This window comes from Aspergillus melleus (genome assembly GCF_016097325.1).
Source record: "Aspergillus melleus strain CBS 546.65 chromosome Unknown contig1, whole genome shotgun sequence".
Taxonomy (NCBI): domain Eukaryota; kingdom Fungi; phylum Ascomycota; class Eurotiomycetes; order Eurotiales; family Aspergillaceae; genus Aspergillus; species Aspergillus melleus.
In genome coordinates this window covers 6,895,046-6,912,106 of record NW_025763370.1, presented here as the reverse complement: position 1 = coordinate 6,912,106, position 17,061 = coordinate 6,895,046, and the positions used below count along the sequence as shown (strand labels likewise).

General features: G+C 50.4%; 7 protein-coding genes across 7 annotated transcripts; 6 read left to right on the top strand and 1 right to left on the bottom strand.

The window, feature by feature from the left end:
* Window positions 1-1,318: 1,318 nt before the first annotated feature.
* On the top strand, window positions 1,319-2,749 carry COX11 (cytochrome c oxidase assembly protein). Its single transcript, XM_046084121.1, has 4 exons — window positions 1,319-1,533; window positions 1,586-1,655; window positions 1,725-2,166; window positions 2,223-2,749. The coding sequence occupies exons 1-4, from the start codon at window positions 1,340-1,342 to the stop codon at window positions 2,270-2,272; spliced, it is 756 nt and encodes a 251-aa protein (XP_045940084.1). The 5' UTR covers window positions 1,319-1,339; the 3' UTR covers window positions 2,273-2,749.
* A 252-nt stretch (window positions 2,750-3,001) lies between these two features.
* On the top strand, window positions 3,002-3,783 carry RFC5 (replication factor C subunit 5; the record flags this gene model as incomplete). Its single annotated transcript, XM_046084120.1, has 2 exons — window positions 3,002-3,088; window positions 3,157-3,783. 2 exons carry the CDS (start codon window positions 3,002-3,004, stop codon window positions 3,781-3,783), a joined length of 714 nt encoding a protein of 237 aa, XP_045940083.1.
* A 1,065-nt stretch (window positions 3,784-4,848) lies between these two features.
* LDX57_002469 (uncharacterized protein) lies at window positions 4,849-5,064 on the top strand (the record flags this gene model as incomplete). Its single annotated transcript, XM_046084119.1, has 2 exons — window positions 4,849-4,895; window positions 4,959-5,064. The coding sequence occupies 2 exons, from the start codon at window positions 4,849-4,851 to the stop codon at window positions 5,062-5,064; spliced, it is 153 nt and encodes a 50-aa protein (XP_045940082.1).
* A 415-nt stretch (window positions 5,065-5,479) lies between these two features.
* On the bottom strand, window positions 5,480-6,323 carry mrpl16 (mitochondrial 54S ribosomal protein uL16m; the record flags this gene model as incomplete). Its single annotated transcript, XM_046084118.1, has 3 exons — window positions 5,480-5,652; window positions 5,724-6,188; window positions 6,260-6,323. 3 exons carry the CDS (start codon window positions 6,321-6,323, stop codon window positions 5,480-5,482), a joined length of 702 nt encoding a protein of 233 aa, XP_045940081.1.
* A 330-nt stretch (window positions 6,324-6,653) lies between these two features.
* On the top strand, window positions 6,654-10,125 carry rfc1 (replication factor C subunit 1; the record flags this gene model as incomplete). Its single annotated transcript, XM_046084117.1, has 5 exons — window positions 6,654-6,749; window positions 6,839-6,860; window positions 6,916-7,003; window positions 7,069-9,458; window positions 9,521-10,125. The coding sequence occupies 5 exons, from the start codon at window positions 6,654-6,656 to the stop codon at window positions 10,123-10,125; spliced, it is 3,201 nt and encodes a 1,066-aa protein (XP_045940080.1).
* Window positions 10,126-10,714: 589 nt separating this feature from the next.
* Window positions 10,715-13,384, top strand: AVO1 (Sin1 family protein; the record flags this gene model as incomplete). The annotated part of the gene is made up of 3 exons (XM_046084116.1): window positions 10,715-10,737; window positions 10,829-11,299; window positions 11,350-13,384. The coding sequence occupies 3 exons, from the start codon at window positions 10,715-10,717 to the stop codon at window positions 13,382-13,384; spliced, it is 2,529 nt and encodes an 842-aa protein (XP_045940079.1).
* A 1,233-nt stretch (window positions 13,385-14,617) lies between these two features.
* On the top strand, window positions 14,618-16,241 carry pkaC (cAMP-dependent protein kinase catalytic subunit pkaC; the record flags this gene model as incomplete). The annotated part of the gene is made up of 4 exons (XM_046084115.1): window positions 14,618-15,382; window positions 15,462-15,715; window positions 15,770-16,144; window positions 16,214-16,241. 4 exons carry the CDS (start codon window positions 14,618-14,620, stop codon window positions 16,239-16,241), a joined length of 1,422 nt encoding a protein of 473 aa, XP_045940078.1.
* Between the last annotated feature and the right edge of the window lie 820 nt (window positions 16,242-17,061).

Below are 17,061 nucleotides of genomic sequence, written 5' to 3'. Positions count from 1 at the left end.
GGGCATGGTTTTATATGCCCGAGAGGCTACCGAGGTCTTACGGAAAATGGATTGGAGAAGCCGCAAAGGTAGATAATCGCCTAATCGAGGCGCTTCGCCGAGCTAGAAGAGGGACCTTCGTCTACGGAAAAGACACGGGCCAAGCTCCTCTTCTCCAATCCATGTGCGATGATTATTCCTGGCCTGTGGAATGGGGGGACCCAACGAAGACAGTTCCTATACCGTGTGAAATGGTGCATATGGGCTGCGGTCCTAGCTGTGAAAAACATGCCGTATATCGATTTGTTCGAACCTTCAAGTTTGCTTGTGCAACTTACATACCCCTTCAAATTGCTTTTCGCCTTCGGAATATTAAATCCAGGTCAGCAATTTATCGAGCTATTTCCGATGCCTTGCGATCGTCTTCTTTTCTTGCGTCCTTTGTGAGTATCTTTTATTACTCGGTCTGCCTCGCTCGAACCCGACTTGGACCCAAAGTCTTTGACAAGGAAACGGTGACGCCTTTGATGTGGGACTCCGGGTTATGCGTCGGTGCCGGATGTCTTATGTGTGGCTGGAGTATACTCGTGGAGAACGCCCGAAGACGCCAGGAAATTGCCTTATTTGTGGCACCCAGGGCTGCAGCCACTGTGCTGCCAAGGTATTATGATAAAAAGGTAAAGTTCAATTGTCCTTAGCACTTCATTCGCAAGCAATGGATTACGCTCCCCATACCGCGTCCTGTCTACCGTCCGGATTTTTGGCTTTTGTGTAACTTCTTGAAGTTGCTCTTGTGGTTTGGACCAATTCTAATATCACTGCGTTTTATCTAGTATCAATACCGAGAACGCGCCACATTTGCTATCAGTGCTGCCATCCTTCTAACTTGTCTTCAAGAGCGTCCCAGATTGGTTCGAGGTGTCTTCGGAAAGATTGCAACCAGCGTTTTGAAGTAGCATTCGCGGCATTATGAGAAGCTAGTCCGTCTATTCCTTTCATGCTTACCTCCTTGATGTCAAAGAATGTCGAATATTGCATTTGACGGAATCTGTATTACCACATACTCCATGATATACTACACACTAATACTAATAATGAACCCATGTTTCGTTCTGAAGTTTACGAATTTACACCATCTTCTCCAGTATCTTCTACGTAGTAGGTTCAAGTAGATCCAAAATCCAAATTAGAACATTTGTCTACTCAATAGAGTCCAGTTCTCCATGATGACCTTGATCGTGCTCTTATCACTAGCATTGATGCCAAGACTAGATCACGTGTTTGCTATATCCTGTCCCGGACGAAGCTGGTGATCAGCCGAGTACTCCGATTTGCGTCCGCAACTCATTAATCTATAACCATGTTCGCCCGCCCAATCTGCTCGTGGGGCCGGTTTTTGTCGCCGGCAACGGGCTTCAAACCGTCCGCATGTAATACATCCAAAGGGGTTGACCTCGGGAGGAGGTATTTCAGTCACAATCCACTTTTGAGGAAAAATGCCGCCTCCGCGCCGTTCAATACCCCCCAATCACGGCAGCGAAATGCATCTACAATGTAATGCCGCACTCTTGCTATTCAACTTGGGCTTCTCTAATCTCAATGACAGGTATTATGCCGCGAGTCTTATTCTGGGAACGGTTGCTCTCGCTTATGGTTCTGTCCCTCTCTACAAGATGGTTAGTGCCAATCCCCGCACCATGAACTCTCTCTGATAGCAATGGAAACTAACTGTTTTGCTTCTACAGATCTGTCAGCAGACCGGCTGGGGTGGTCAACCTATCCTCACCCACCGCACAGGAGAAGGCGATACCGCGGATCGCGTAAAGCCTGTAACGGACTCCCGCCGTCTTCGAATTACCTTCAATGGCTCGGTTTCGGACGTTCTGCCCTGGAAATTTACGCCACAACAGCGAGAAGTTCGAGTCCTCCCCGGTGAAACGGCACTGGCTTTCTACACTGCGACGAACAAGGGTCCTGCGGATATCATCGGAGTTGCGACATATAGTGTCACGCCCGGGCAAGTCGCCCCATACTTCAGCAAGATCCAGTGCTTCTGCTTCGAAGAGCAGAAGTTGAATGCTGGAGAATCTGTGGATATGCCGGTGTTCTTCTTCATCGATCCTGATTTCGCAAAGGATCCGGCAATGCAGGGCATCGATACGATTACGCTCTCGTATACCTTCTTCAGTAAGATGCCCAGCTAGCAGAGTGCAGTTTTGAACGGTATACTAACAGCAAGATAGAAGCGCGGTACGATGATAACGGCGTCCTCAAGCCTATGCCGTCGGCCTAGCTGCACATACTGTATGGATAGCTCTCCATCGACCCATGCATACGCATCGGACTCGACTTCAACACCATGGCGCCCCAGAGTGTGCTTGTGAAAGTGGTGCGTCGAACGTATGTCATCACTCAGGCGAATACCTGGTAGGTCTGGGCATTTTCCAGGACCAAGTTCCACTGCACTGGGACGGTTTAACCTCAGCGAGGAAGCTCCAATCTCCTCTCCAAAAACATAACTAAACTGTACTGTACCATTTTCTTTGAGGTCCGATTCCTCGAGAGACACATGTATTATATCAACTCATGGATGTACATATTACAAATACTGGGCTAGGATTATTTTGTTTACTCTATTGCGCTTTTCCTACTAGCAAATTACTATCACCATGCGGAAAACTGGTGTCTTGTCGCGATCTTCTGCCGGGGAAACATTTGCTGGTCAGTAATATCAAGGGACAATTGCAATGAGGTAGTTAGTATACCTAGCTTCTACCAAGCATTGTGTACATACCTCAAGCAGTCTAGATCCCAGTCGTTTGTATGCACCAAATGGGCGGTCATCATTGGCTTCTGTCGATGCTTAGTCAGTGCGCACGGATCATCAATTAAGCTCGCGCGTCACGAACCGACGCGTCTTCATTCAATCGAAGCTATCCCGAACGTTCGAAGAGACCTTGTCCGGTGGTCAGCCAAAGTTAACTTGTTGATTTAGACCACAGCAGGACTGCAAATTATCAGAATGGCTCTTTTAGTTGATAAGTTGCGCCCGCGCTCTTTGGACGCCCTTTCATACCACCACGATCTGTCCGCACGCTTAAAGTCCCTAGTGAGCAAAACCCATCAATTCCCAATCCATGGCAGGAAGTACATTTCTCACAATTGTTCCGATGATAGGCTCAAAGCGGAGACTTTCCTCACCTGCTCGTTTACGGACCATCCGGCGCGGGCAAAAAGACCCGTGTGATCGCAACACTGAAGGAATTGTACGGCCCCGGAGTCGAAAAGATCAAGATCGACGCTCGAGTCTTCCAGACGACGAGTAACCGGAAACTGGAATTCAACATCGTCTCGTCCATCTATCACCTTGAGATTACGCCGTCTGACGTCGGCAACTATGACCGCGTCGTGGTCCAGGAACTTCTGAAGGAGATCGCGCAGACCCAACAGGTCGATCTCTCGGCGAAGCAACGGTTCAAGGTCGTCGTGATCAACGAGGCGGATCATCTTACTCGCGATGCGCAAGCAGCTCTGAGACGCACCATGGAGAAATACAGTCCCAATCTACGGTTGATTCTGCTGGCCAACAGCACTTCCAATATCATTGCCCCCATTCGCTCGCGAACCCTGCTGGTTAGGGTTGCCGCGCCAACAGAAGAGCAAATATGTTCTGTCTTGAGTAATGCGGGTAAGAGAGAAGGCTGGCCGGAGGCAAGTGGGTTGAACAAGAGGATAGCGAAAGACAGCCAACGGAATCTTCGCCGGGCGCTACTTATGTTCGAGGCCGTCTACGCTCAAAGGTAAGCTTACTACGAGGAGAGCCGGGAAAAGCGCACCACTAACGTCTCATCGAAATGTAGTGAGAAAGTGACGGACAATACGCCCGTTCCCCCACCTGACTGGGAAGCTCTTATCTCCTTGACTGCAGACGAGATTCTGGCCGAGCGGTCACCTGCTAGATTGCTGCAGGTTCGCGCGCGGTTGTATGACCTTTTGACGCATTGCATTCCACCTACAACCATTATCAAGGTATCATCGCCCCCGAGAGCCCATGCTATTGGTTCATACTAACAAATTTGAAGACACTCACCTTCAAACTCATTGCGAAAGTTGACGACGCGCTGAAGCCCGACGTGATCAAGTGGTCGGCGTTTTACGAGCACAGAATCAAGCAAGGCAGCGTAAGAAGACCCCGACGAGTCTGAATTTCCCCAAGCTAACAAACCATACAGAAAGTCATCTTCCACCTCGAAGCGTTTGTTGCCAAATTTATGCGTATTTATGAAAGGTTCGTCATCTTCATTAGTATCACAAGGGCCATCATCTAACACTAAGATATAGCTACTTGATGGGTATGGACTTTTAAACTCGGATAGATAATCGATGATTGATGAGAATTGTACAATACAAATAGTATTTCTTTATTCAAAAGCGGTCATGGCATTTATAGTATCTTAATACTAAGCTTGAGATCAGCACAAGTGCAATGTGTTAGTAGACAATCAATGTTAATTGGGTGAGTTCAGCATGAAACCAATTCTAAAAACACGATGTATGGCGATAACAATGATGCTTTAATACATACTTAACCTGATTGATGAATGCACCATTGATTAACAATGGTCATCATTTCCAGTTGTAGTATCGCAAGACAAGGGAGGTCGGGTCCCGCCATAACTTGCTGGAGTATGAGGGAGAGATACGTCATTAGGTGCCTCCTCCATTTTAAATGGAACTCGGCTCTCCTTCCGACGCAGGCAAACTACACACGCCCATTGACCCAATACTTCTATCAGTGGGAAATTGACTATTCAGGTCACATTTTAATTGCCAATTACTCCTGCGTTTACTTTTCGATACCTACCCATCATGTCCGATCAGCTCGTAGATATCCAACCTGGTGGCGAAAGTACCCAGTACGTTATCCCCCTGTCCTCTCGAACGATAGGCACACGAGCTAATAGACCTTCGGGTTAAAGATACGAATCCATTAAGGAATACACAGTTCCTCCGGCGAAGCAGACCGGGCAACTAGGCGGTATTCTTCAAAGAAACGTGATTGCGGAAATGGGCCCATGGAGCTGATTTAGTCTTAGGCGACTCTGCGCATACGAAAAGCCAAAAGCCAGGAATCCCGTACAGCACCACTGATGCTGAAATAAGAGAAAAGCAAGAGAGGCGAGAAGACGCCGAGCAGGCGAGGAAGATAGCACTGGGAGAAGCCACTGCCAGTTCTTCAGGTTACGCAGACAAAGGTACAGTCGATCATACTTTCTTTCTATTGAACTCCGTGTATGAAAACATTCGACATCTGCGAAGGAAAAGTACGCAAAGAGAATCCAAAGCTGAAAATATTATACACAAGACCTGAAGCCCGAGACCCGAATTGACGCCGAGGCAGCGAAGAGTAGGAGGGAGCAAGGATATGGCCCTGGTTCCGGGGTGGGGGCATAAGAGGTATATAAATGACATGATGAGGGTGGCATGGGTGTAGCCACGTTTATTGAGAGGCGGATGGGCTAGAGGAGGTCGATTTGGGGGGCGTGTCCAGGTTTTCCGTGCCCAAGGCCGGGCTTCTGCGTGGCCGCTTGAGACTCTCCAGAGTCACGCCGTTGCCGAGTTTCGTCACTCCGACGACAGGAGGATCTCCCTTGTGCACGAATTCCCACATTCCTGTTATTGAATGTTATAATCAGCACTCGCCACAGAGGTGTCGTTCTGTAGGTAGAGATCTGATATCATACCGGGCAACTTGTGGCCAGCCAATCGAAAAGCTTCCCTCGCAACCTTTTCGTGCAGTTTACCCTTGAGCTCGAACACAATTCTGCTCACGGGAACCTTCGCCGTCCAGTAGTCGAATTTTCCCTTACCCTTACCCATACGTTGTTCATTGCCCTTGGTGTAGACACCCAAGTTGGCGCTCACACGCTTGTAGAGCGTGTAGTCCATACCTCTCAGGCGTCGCTTAATCGTCTCCTCTGCGATTTTGAGCGATTTGGCCGGCAGTCGACGATCATGGTCCTTCATCCGCAGGCCGTAGTCACCCCAGACGACAGTTGTACCCCGGAATGATCCACCAGTTGCGACATGCGGACGACCCTTGGGCGATTTGGACTTTTCCATAAACTTCGGAGTAAGCCAATCAAGGGCTGGCGAGGTCGTCGAAAAGCATCGTGATAGCGACTGGGCCGGAGAGGGCGTCGTTAAACCTGCGATAAATATCAGTTTCAAGCGCCGCGGAAGAGGAAAAATCTTTTCTGTCGTTGAGGGGAGAACGAACACGTAGGCCGGAAAAGGGCCATCTGAAGCCCCGAGAAGAGCTTGGTCTGCGGTCTCATTGCCATTTTAAATGCTCACGGCCGTCTCGTACCGATTGAACAAATGGTGGACGAAGCGGAGCGACTCTGAGCATCGGCGAATCTGCCAGTCCGATATTCCCCATCCCAACCGGGCAAGAAGCGCCGCGCACGTGCCACCAGCGCTCGGCTTATATAAGCTAATTAGGTCACGTCTCTTCGTGTAGGCTGCGAGCGCGTCGTGTTTCCGGAGCTTATCGCGCCTGACAGTTTGACATTGTCGTTGCGAGAAGCTTGTGCTAAAGCTTTTACAAAGTCAGACTTACTGGCTGTGTTCTCATTAGCACTTCGAGTCATGGTCTTACTGATTTAATCATCATGCCTGCTGATATTAGGAACTTTTTTGGCGGGAAGTCCAGCCAAGGCTCCAACAGCTCTCCTGCGAAGCCTGCTAAGCAGCCTGCGAAGAAAGAGGTATGTTCTTACCCAATTTGAACATTTTTCATGGTGTTATGGTCAGCAATTTGGCTTGATAAGCTTCTCAACTGATCTATCCTCACTAGGAACCCGCCCCGAGAAAGAGACGTAAGATCTGGCACTAAAGACATATTATCAATTGTCCTATTGACCACAGATGCAGGTGGAAGAAAAGTTGTGGATGATAGTGAGGATGAAGACGAAGTGGTAGCGAAAGCTCCCAGTCCAAAACCCAAAACACCCAGCAAACCGTTGGTCCTCCGATCCCTTAATCGCCGGCGTCAATCTTCTCTAATAATTCCCTTTCATGTTTTAGTAAACCGGAAGCCTCTCAGGGCAAACCAACAACTACATCGGATTACTTCGCCTCAAGCAAGAAAAAAGGACGTCCTGCTAAGAACAGTACCCCCGCACCGGTCCAAGAACCCGAACCATCCCCCGATGACTCCAAGAAAAGTCGCAAGGCTGAGAAGTCCCCGGAAGTAAAAAAGCGAGCGGTGGTTGAAGATTCCCCCAAGCGGAAATCCCGTCAATCTACAAGGAAGTCTACAAAGGTACTGGACGATGATGAACTTGGCGGCGATGACATTCACGCAGAAGAGTTCCGAAAACCGGGCAAGGGAGATGACGACTACGTCGAAGCCGATAATAGCGACGACGATAGTGACCTCGAGGAGCTTGTCGTAAAACCAGCTCAAGCGTCTTCGAACAGGTCGACACGCAAGAAACGAGCCACCGTCGAGGAATCGGACGACGACGTGGTCATGGAAGATATCGCACCAACCAAGGCATCCAAGTTGGCAGCAGCACGGCCTGGCCGGAAACGAAAATCCGAAGTCCTAAGTAAGGATGAAGACAACGAAGCACCCAGTCCCACGAAGAAGGCGGCTGCTCCCCCCAAATCAGCATCCTCCACCCCCGCAGCCAAGAAGAAGAAGGCCTCTCCTTCGGACGACCGACCTGAGAGCAAAGAGATCCAGGACATCTTCGACAGCATTCCGATAGTCAGGCCCCCTTCGCCGCCGCCTCAATCAGGGGAAAAGCCCAAGTTCAATTTCGCCGCTCAGGCCCAGCGATCGCGGGATCCTGTGGGCTCTGGGAGTACTGAGATGCCAGTTGGTGCAGAGAACTGTCTTGCGGGTTTAGCTTTCGTCTTCACTGGTGTCCTCGGCAACCTAGGCCGTGACGAAGGGCAAGCACTGGTCAAGAAGTATGGCGGTAAGGTCACTGGGGCTCCCAGCTCCAAAACAAGTTATGTTGTTTTGGGAGACGATGCGGGACCCAAAAAGCTTGCCACGATCAAGCAACACAATTTGAAGACGATCAACGAAGAGGGACTATTCGAGCTCATCCGACGGCTGCCAGCCAATGGTGGAGATGGCAAAGCGGCCGAGAAGTACGAAGCGAAGAAGAAGGTGGAGGAGGATAAAATCCGTGCCATGGCTGCTGAGATGGAAGAAGAAGAAAAGCGCAAGGCTAAAGCAGCGGCCGCCAAATCAACTTCCGCTCAAACAACTACCTCTCAAACAGCCGCCACTAAAACCGATGATTTGCTATGGACTACCAAGTATGCACCAACTTCGATGAACATGATTTGCGGCAACAAGGGAACTGTAGAAAAACTCCAGGTCTGGCTTCGCAATTGGCGGAAGAATGCCAAATCAAACTTCTCAAAACCTGGGAAAGATGGATCCGGGATCTATCGCTCTGTCATGATCCATGGACCTCCTGGTATTGGAAAGACAACTGCAGCTCATCTAGTGGCAAAGCTTGAAGGATTTGATATCGTCGAGACCAACGCCAGTGATACAAGAAGTAAGAAGCTTGTCGAGACTGGCCTTCACGGTGTTTTGGACACAACATCTCTGCAGGGCTATTTCTCGGGCGCTGGTAGCAAGGTGGAAAAGACCAAGAAAAACATGGTGCTAATCATGGACGAGGTCGATGGAATGTCTGCTGGAGATCGCGGTGGCGTGGGTGCGCTGGCCTCCATCGCTAAGAAAACACAGATCCCGCTTATTCTCATCTGCAACGAGCGAAGGCTTCCGAAGATGAAGCCCTTTGATCACGTTACGTTCGAGCTCCCTTTCAGACGCCCAACGGTAGAACAAATCAGGTCCAGACTTTCGACCATCTGTTTCAGAGAAGGCCTCAGAATTCCTCCGCCAGTTCTTGACAGTCTCATTGAGGGGACCCACGCCGATATTCGACAGATCATCAACATGCTTTCAACAGTGAAGCTGGATCAAAAGAATCTAGACTACGAAAAAGGTCGTGAAATGTCCAAGGCTTGGGAAAAACATGTCATCCTGAAGCCCTGGGACATTGTTGGGAAGATCTTGAACGCACAGATGTTCTCGCCCAGTTCAAAGTCTACGCTGAATGACAAGATTGAACTTTATTTCAATGACCACGAGTTCAGTTATCTCATGCTCCAGGAGAACTATCTCAGGACCAAACCTACCTTGGGCGGCGGTTATCAAGGCAAGGAGCAAAAGCTGAAGCTGCTCGAACTGGCGGACAACGCGGCGTCAAGTATTAGTGACGGTGATCTCGTCGACAAAATGATTCATGGCTCACAACAGCAATGGAGTCTGATGCCAACACATGCCGTCTTCAGCTTTGTCCGGCCTGCAAGTTTCGCCTATGGCAACATGATGGAACGTCCTGGTTTCACTAGCTGGCTAGGACAGAACAGCAAACAAGGTATGCTGCTCCTGAGGCTACCCCTTAATTTTGTATACATCTTCCTAATATGAACTTCACAGGAAAACTCTGGCGACAGATCAAAGAAATCCAGGGCCATATGCGTCTTCGTTCTTCTGCAGACCGCGACGAAATTAGACAGCAATACCTACCTCTTATCTGGGATAAGCTGGTCCGCCGGTTAATGGTCGAGGGCAAGGACAGTGTGGACGATGTCATCGACTTTATGGACAGCTACTTCCTTACTCGCGAGGATTGGGATGCCCTTGTCGAGCTTGGGCTTGGTCCCATGGACGAGTCAAACGTCAAGCTAGAGACCCAAACAAAGGCCACGTTCACACGACTCTACAACCAGCGCTCGCATCCCCTTCCTTTCATCAAGGCCAGCAATGTTGTTGCTCCGAAGAAGATGCCGAAGGAGAAACCCGACATCGAAGATGCCATTGAAGAGTCCGACGAAGAAATACTGGAGGATGATACTAAAGAGGATGACGAAAGTGAAGAACTCGACCTGAAAAAAGACAAGTATGTCCGAGTGCCCAAGAAAACCGCAAAGGGCGGCGCTGGAAAGGGGAAGAAGGCAAAGAAAGCCAACGATGATTCTATCGATGACGAAGAAAAACCGAAGAAGGGCAAGGGCCGAAAACCCAAGGCGAAGGCCACTTGAGGCGTGTCTTCTGGTGATCCTTCGTCAATCCCGACCTTTGAGGTTGTATGGTAATCTGCATTTATTCATGTACTCTCTAACGGTAGCGCCTTATGTGGTCAGAAATGATTAATTCCAATTGTATTACCTTTTTCTGAGTGAATATCCAATGATCTGGTTTGTAGTCTGGCTGAGCCTCAGCTAGAGTTAGATTAATATTTAGTCTGGAGACGATCAAGATTGTCTTGGCTGATCTGCGGAGAAATTGCAGATTGCTTTCCAGGCCGCCACGGCTCACTACGCCCTCCTCCCGCTTTGACAAACAACCCCTCAGTCTGGTTCCTGGCTTCTTTCGCCTTTCTTTACAAATCCCCTTTTCTTCTTGTTACTATCCCTTCTCCATCAGGCTGGCCCTGTTTAGGGGGAACTCACTCCTTTCATAAGCCCTTGCGACTTTCTTCTTGGCCCACTCACGCCGCACCTGAGGCCATGCTCATTCGAGCGCCGACGAGACTGTCCTTGCCCTCTCAGCCACAAATCGCGCAATCATTTCCTTGACTTGATCTTGATCTTCCTGGAGTTGCGCGATACCGCGCCAGTCGCTTATAAAATGTCTCTACTTCACAACGAAGAGTATGTTCTAGGATGCGTGCTCCGCATCACTAGCCGTCTGACCTCCCTGTGATCTTCACGTAACTCAAATTGGGGGCTAAACGCGTTTCAGTTTCACGATATGGCAGCTTCGCACATCCTACTTGTCCACTATCAAAGACGGCATAGGCGACCGACTTATCAACGTGAATAACTCCGTCCTGAACACCCCCGGGTTCCGCGCGGCAGGCTGGTCTTCGGCCTCGACAAACCCCAACGCTCAAAGCGCGGCCTCTATCAAACGAACATACTCCCCTCCTATTCCTACTACGGCCGCTGTATCGTCGGAGTATTATAACATCGGTGCTCGGCACGAACATGACCCGCAACGATTTGGGCTGGCCGATGGCGGCGACGACGAGGAAGGGGGGATGGTCACCGGTAAAAGCAACGCGGGCATAACCGGGCGTCGGCCTCCAGGGCGCGCTGGGAAACGAACACATCGAAGAGACCGCCAGCAGCAAGAGCAGCAGAAGCAGGATGACGATGAGGATAGCAGTGATCTCAGCGATGAGAGTGACGAGGATGGGGAGAGTGCCCAACGGTCAGTGATTAAACTACTGTGAATTCGGTGCCTTCTCTGACATTCCATAGAGCTTCTCGTCAGATCAAATTCCCCAAGATGCCGATACGGACACGGGCTGGGTCATCGCCAATACGTACAACTGATCGTCATGAAGGCCCGCAAGTCATGGTTACGTCTCCGTCACATCCTACGATCGGTACTCATTACCGCACTGGGTCATTGGGCACTGCGGTTTCGGTCGGTGAACGTCCGCGACGAGATACGACGACGACGACCAGCAGTGATCTGTCTTCCGAGAACGAGATGGATCCGTCCTTCAAGAGACGCCAAATCCAATTTTCCGGCCAGGATCAAGTGATAGAGCCTTTAGGTAAAGGGCGAAGGCTCGCCGGCAATAGAACGATTGAGGATCTACATGAGCAGGCGGAGGATTCGGGAGCTGAATCAGTGGGCTCTGCTCTATCTTCGGAATTCGATGCCACGGCCGGCTCCGCGTCTCTACTGGGAGGTGTTGGTATAACAGGCAGCTTGGACTCTTCATCGCCCGTTGCGCTGATGCACAGACTACAACATGGTGCAGGGTCGCAAACCGCATCCCCGAGGAAGCCCAAAACCCCTGCACCTGAATTGCAAGATCTGCCACCGCCGCGACCCATCAGCACGGTGCAGCCCGTGAGTTTGCTTTCTAAGGCTCTCAACGCGCGCAAACGCGCGCCAACAAACCCGGTCGAGAAGTTTGCCGTCCTCTCGGGCAAAGGTCTGACCGACGTGCTGAATATCAAGCTATATGTCCCATTTTCTGCGGAGCCTGAAGATCCACTGGATCTTCCAATTGCTCGAGAATCTAAATTGGCCGAGCAGCCAGCACCCGTCATAGTGGCCGAGGCTATCGGCCTTGCTCTTTGGAGATATTCGGAGGAAGGGTGCAGTCCACCAATTGAGCGCAGCAAATTAACCGTCAATAGATGGACCCTGCGAATGGTTGAAGATGGCGAGGTGGAATATGACTTCCCGGCGCTTGGACGAACGTCTCCCATCGCCGATTTCACGTCAAACAACAACCGGGCGGCCGGTGCCCGAGGCCGGTCCCGGGGGAAACAGTATGACGAGTTTGCTCTCGTGGAAGCTTCTCAGGCCGAATTTGAGGAAAATGAACGCAGTTTCCCAACATACAGTCAGGCCGTGCCCACAGAAGACAGTGCCGATACTACATCTCCGGCTCCAACTCCCACCAGCCAGCCAGTTGCTCAAAACAAAATGCCTCGTCAGAACCCGATCTTGGGGCAGCCGTTCTCCTCGGCACTGAATGATAACACCCTTACCCCGGCCGACCGGCCAGCGGTGCCTATATCTCATGCTAGCCCTCGCATGGGGGTCACCAAGAATCTGAAGATTCGCTTTATCAACCTGGAGGGCTCTGCGCAGTCGACCACCATGAACACGTCTGCCGATAGCTACATTGCCGAGATCCTCGATTCCGTATGCAAACGATGGGGATTGGACAAAGGCAATTACCTGCTCAGAGTGATGGGCACGAATACGATAGCGCCTTTGGACCGTACCGTCGAGGCGTTGGGCAATATCACCGACCTGGACCTCGTGCGCCGACGATTCGGGCCGCAGTCTTTAACCGGTTCCCCGGGCAGCTCGTCCCCGAATGCTCCTCTCCTAGTCGATAACAACAATCCCGCCAGCAAAGATAGCAAGAAGAGCAAGAAGAGCGGACAGCGCATGCTTCATCCTCTCACCCAGCAACAGGATCTTATCGGAGGGTACTACCGGCGGTATCTGGTGTACCGCAAACAGTCCATGTCCTTTACGGCGTCGAACCAACGGACCTTAACATTTGACAACGACTACTTGCATATCATGCCGGGGGATACGAACAAGACGGCGTCCGACACCAAGACGCGATCGATTAGCTTCAACGACGTGGTCGGGTGCAAGGTCAGTCGACGGCATCCGAAGAATTTCCGGGTGGTGGTTCTACGGGGCAACGATGCGAACGAGCAAAAGCGATATGATTTCGAGGCTCGCAACGCGCTCGAAGCGGTTGAGATTGTGGATGAGATTAAGAAGAATATGGCACATTATCGCATTTAAGACCTAAGGTATCCGCTGCAGGCCGCGTCCTTGGAATACTCGGAGTAGTTGTACTATGAACATTTTTCACTTTTTTTTTGGAGCTCTCTTTCCTTTCTCTCTTCTTTCTTTGCTTTTCTTTACTGATCTCGATTTCTTTTGAGTGCATGTTGGGTGGTAGTGGACTACAGCGGGCTGGAGCACCGGCGTTGGGCAAGCACTTTTTTTCTGTTTCATTTTGACTTACGGAAACCATGCGGTACGAGCCGAATCTCAAACAAATAGATGTCTGAATCGAATTAAGTTCGAGTCAACGAGGGATATCCAAAAGCCATCGAACGAAGCTTTTGCGGCGGATGGAACCCAGCAAAAAAGGAGGCCGAATCTCCGAAGCGGGGAGGGCGTTCCACCGATCCACCAGTGAGACTATCGGGCGCACGCTGGTGATGAGGTCACCACGCAGTTTTGCATGATCGAGTGGCCCATGGTTGGGAGAGAAGTTTACACTAAACTATCTCTAGACCGGATTGCACCGAGGAGTGAATGACTTCATCATGTCTTGATCGTTGATACTCGGTCGGATTGACGGCAACTGAACCGGGGGACTGGGAGCTTCAGTCAATTCAATTCATGCTCTGCGAGGCCTTGTCTAATTCGTCATGTATCGCATGTAGTGTCATATGTAGGAACATGGTAAATGGAGTGGTCGCTGTGATGTGGAGATGAGGACGTGCAATAATGCAGGACGAGGCCAACTTCAACCCCGCTCGGCTTGGCTGCTCTTTCCCTGTCCTTTTTCTCTCTGATTATTCGCATTATCGTCACATTTACTCCCTGCGGTATCCGTCTTGGCTGCTATATTGGATTTTTCCTTTATTTCTCTAATCATTTGGTCCATCTGTGTTGCTTGGGGAGACTCGTGCCCAATTGAGCACTTGGTGGATTTAACTTGAACTATTTGACCGCCCTTTAAACTCTCGTCTCCCTCTTTCCCTCGACTTTTCGCCCTCTAACACTCAAAGGAGGCTCCGTTGTATCCACCCCGGAACCATCAAAGACCAGACAAGACCCAAGCTTATTCCTAAAAAAAAAAAAGGATAAAAAAAAAGAAGGGAGAGAGACGTTCATCCTCGTCACGGCAGCTCTTCCCCCCTCCTTCCTTTCTGATTCTGATAGTCGAAAGAGGGGTTGCGCTACACGAAATTCTTCTTTTTTTTTTCAAACCTGGTTTAAAATTCCCTGAAATTATCCTCGATGCCTAGTCTAGGAGGTCTCTTGAAAAAGAGGCGGACAAAGGATTCGCAGACCCTTAGCAAGGAGCTTGAAGCCGGTTCGTCACCCACCGCGGCCCAGACGCAGACGTCACCAATCGCTGGCGACCATCATCACCACCACCAGCCCGCCGCCACCAACAACAACGGGCCTTCGTCCGCCGTCAGCTCTTCGCAATCCCATCCCTCGGCCACTAATCACCACCATCACTCTTCAGGGTCAAATCAAGCCGCTGAAGGTCAACCTGCCTCCATGCAATCCGCTGCCTCGCACGCCTCGCCCTCCCGCCCCGCTTCCGGCCTCCCTCAGCCGTCGCACCAGTCCAATGCCGCGAGTATCCAGAACATAATCCATTCGTCCCAGCAGGATGCCTCGCACGCCGGCTCCGGAAGCAATGCGGCTAATTCCCAGCAGACCTCGCGGTCCGACTCTCGCACCACCAAGGGGAAATACTCCCTGGAAGACTTTGCCCTCCAGCGCACCCTCGGTACCGGCAGCTTCGGTCGCGTTCACCTGGTGCAGTCCAAGCACAACCATCGCTTCTATGCCATCAAGGTCCTGAAGAAGGCCCAGGTCGTCAAGATGAAGCAAATTGAGCACACCAACGACGAACGACGCATGCTCAACCGAGTCCGACACCCGTTCCTGGTCACTTTGTGGGGTACATGGCAGGATGCGCGGAACCTGTACATGGTGATGGATTTCGTCGAGGGAGGAGAGCTGTTCAGTCTCCTCCGCAAGTCTCAGGTGAGCCATCCCGCCGCTTCGAATTCTGGATGGCACGCCGGAAAATGCTGATCTTCGACCTTTTTGTCTCATCTCGTAGCGGTTCCCCAACCCGGTTGCCAAGTTTTACGCCGCTGAGGTTACCCTCGCCCTAGAGTATCTGCATTCTCAGCAGATTATCTATCGGGATCTGAAACCGGAAAACCTGCTCTTGGACCGACATGGCCACTTGAAGATCACTGACTTCGGTTTCGCCAAGGAGGTTCCGGATATTACATGGACGCTTTGCGGAACGCCCGACTATTTGGCCCCCGAAGTCGTGTCCTCTAAGGGATACAACAAATCGGTGGATTGGTAGGCTTCGCTACCCTGTCGCACATTCAGGCAACCCGCTAACCTGATCGAAAGGTGGTCCCTCGGAATCTTGATCTTTGAAATGCTGTGTGGGTTCACGCCATTCTGGGACAGTGGTTCGCCAGTTAAGATATACGAAAACATTCTCCGGGGCAGAATAAAATATCCGCCGTATCTTCACCCAGATGCGGTCGATCTCCTTTCACAACTGATCACGGCGGATCTCACCAAGCGTCTAGGCAACTTGCACGGTGGCTCGGAGGATGTCAAGAACCACCCGTGGTTCGCCGAAGTCACCTGGGATCGCCTGGCACGGAAGGATATCGATGCTCCCTACGTACCTCCCATCCGCGGTGGTCAGGGCGACGCCAGTCAGTACGACCGCTATCCGGAGGAGACGGAATCATATGGACAGGAAGGTGAAGATCTGTACGTTGTTTCCCTGCGCGCTGGTTCCTTTGTCCTCGTGTTCGCTCGAAGAGCTAATCCATCCTATAGTCATGGTCATTTGTTCCCCGACTTCTAAATGCTTATGAAATGAGGAATGATGAAATGACAATTTCATTATATATGGGCCTGCTCTGTTGGGGTGCAACGCAATATCTCTTCACAAGGTTTGCACCCATAAAAATGACATCGCTCCGCAGTTGATGCTAGTGGTACGGATTAGCAGCTGTGGGGCTATCTATATTTTGTTCATCTCTGTACTTGTCTTCTTGTGATGTCTAATTGTTTTTCCAATGATCGCTGGCCGACTTGATTCTTTTCTATCTTCACTGGGAGAGGTCATCGGAATACTGTTTATTATATATGTGGCATGGTTTCTCTGTTTCCTCTCGCCCTCTGTTTTATTTTGGTCCTGGGGCTCCGTTTTTGATATATTCCTCTAATCTTTTTTGGACTCGATTGATGATAGACCGCCTATCCTATGTCTTGTTTCCAAGTGGGTTTAGAGCGAGGACTGAAAATTTTCGTCTAGCTGTTGAGAGGCGGGCAGACCACATCGACGTAAATTATTTCATTCCCCGATCCTGTGGTTCCTGTTTGCGTACGGGATTTGTTGCTTATAGTGATTGCAAATACTGGTGCTATCTTGGCTCTTGATCTTTGGTGACTTGCTCTGTTTGGACAATTGTATAATGTACATATATCTTTTTTTCCTGTTTTGTTGCAATAAAAGTAGGTCTTGGATATACAGACGGCATTGGCTTTCAGCAAGATATTGGTACCGAATGTACTGCTTCTGGCACGTCTAGGATAGCATAAATCCAACAGCACCTATCATCCTCCAGCTCTGCTATGATTAGACCAATGATATACAAAAATAAAATAAGAACCTGCCTGTA

What these genes read in the sequence shown, in the direction of transcription:
- COX11 (XM_046084121.1), top strand. Translation starts at nt 1,340, where the DNA reads ATGTTCGCCCGCCCAATCTGCTCGTGGGGCCGGTTTTTGTCGCCGGCA. An exon ending in CAGCGAAATGCATCTACAAT is followed by an intron (nt 1,534 to 1,585) that starts GTAATGCCGCAC and finishes TCTCAATGACAG; the next exon opens with GTATTATGCCGCGAGTCTTA. An exon ending in GCTCTCGTATACCTTCTTCA is followed by an intron (nt 2,167 to 2,222) that starts GTAAGATGCCCA and finishes ACAGCAAGATAG; the next exon opens with AAGCGCGGTACGATGATAAC.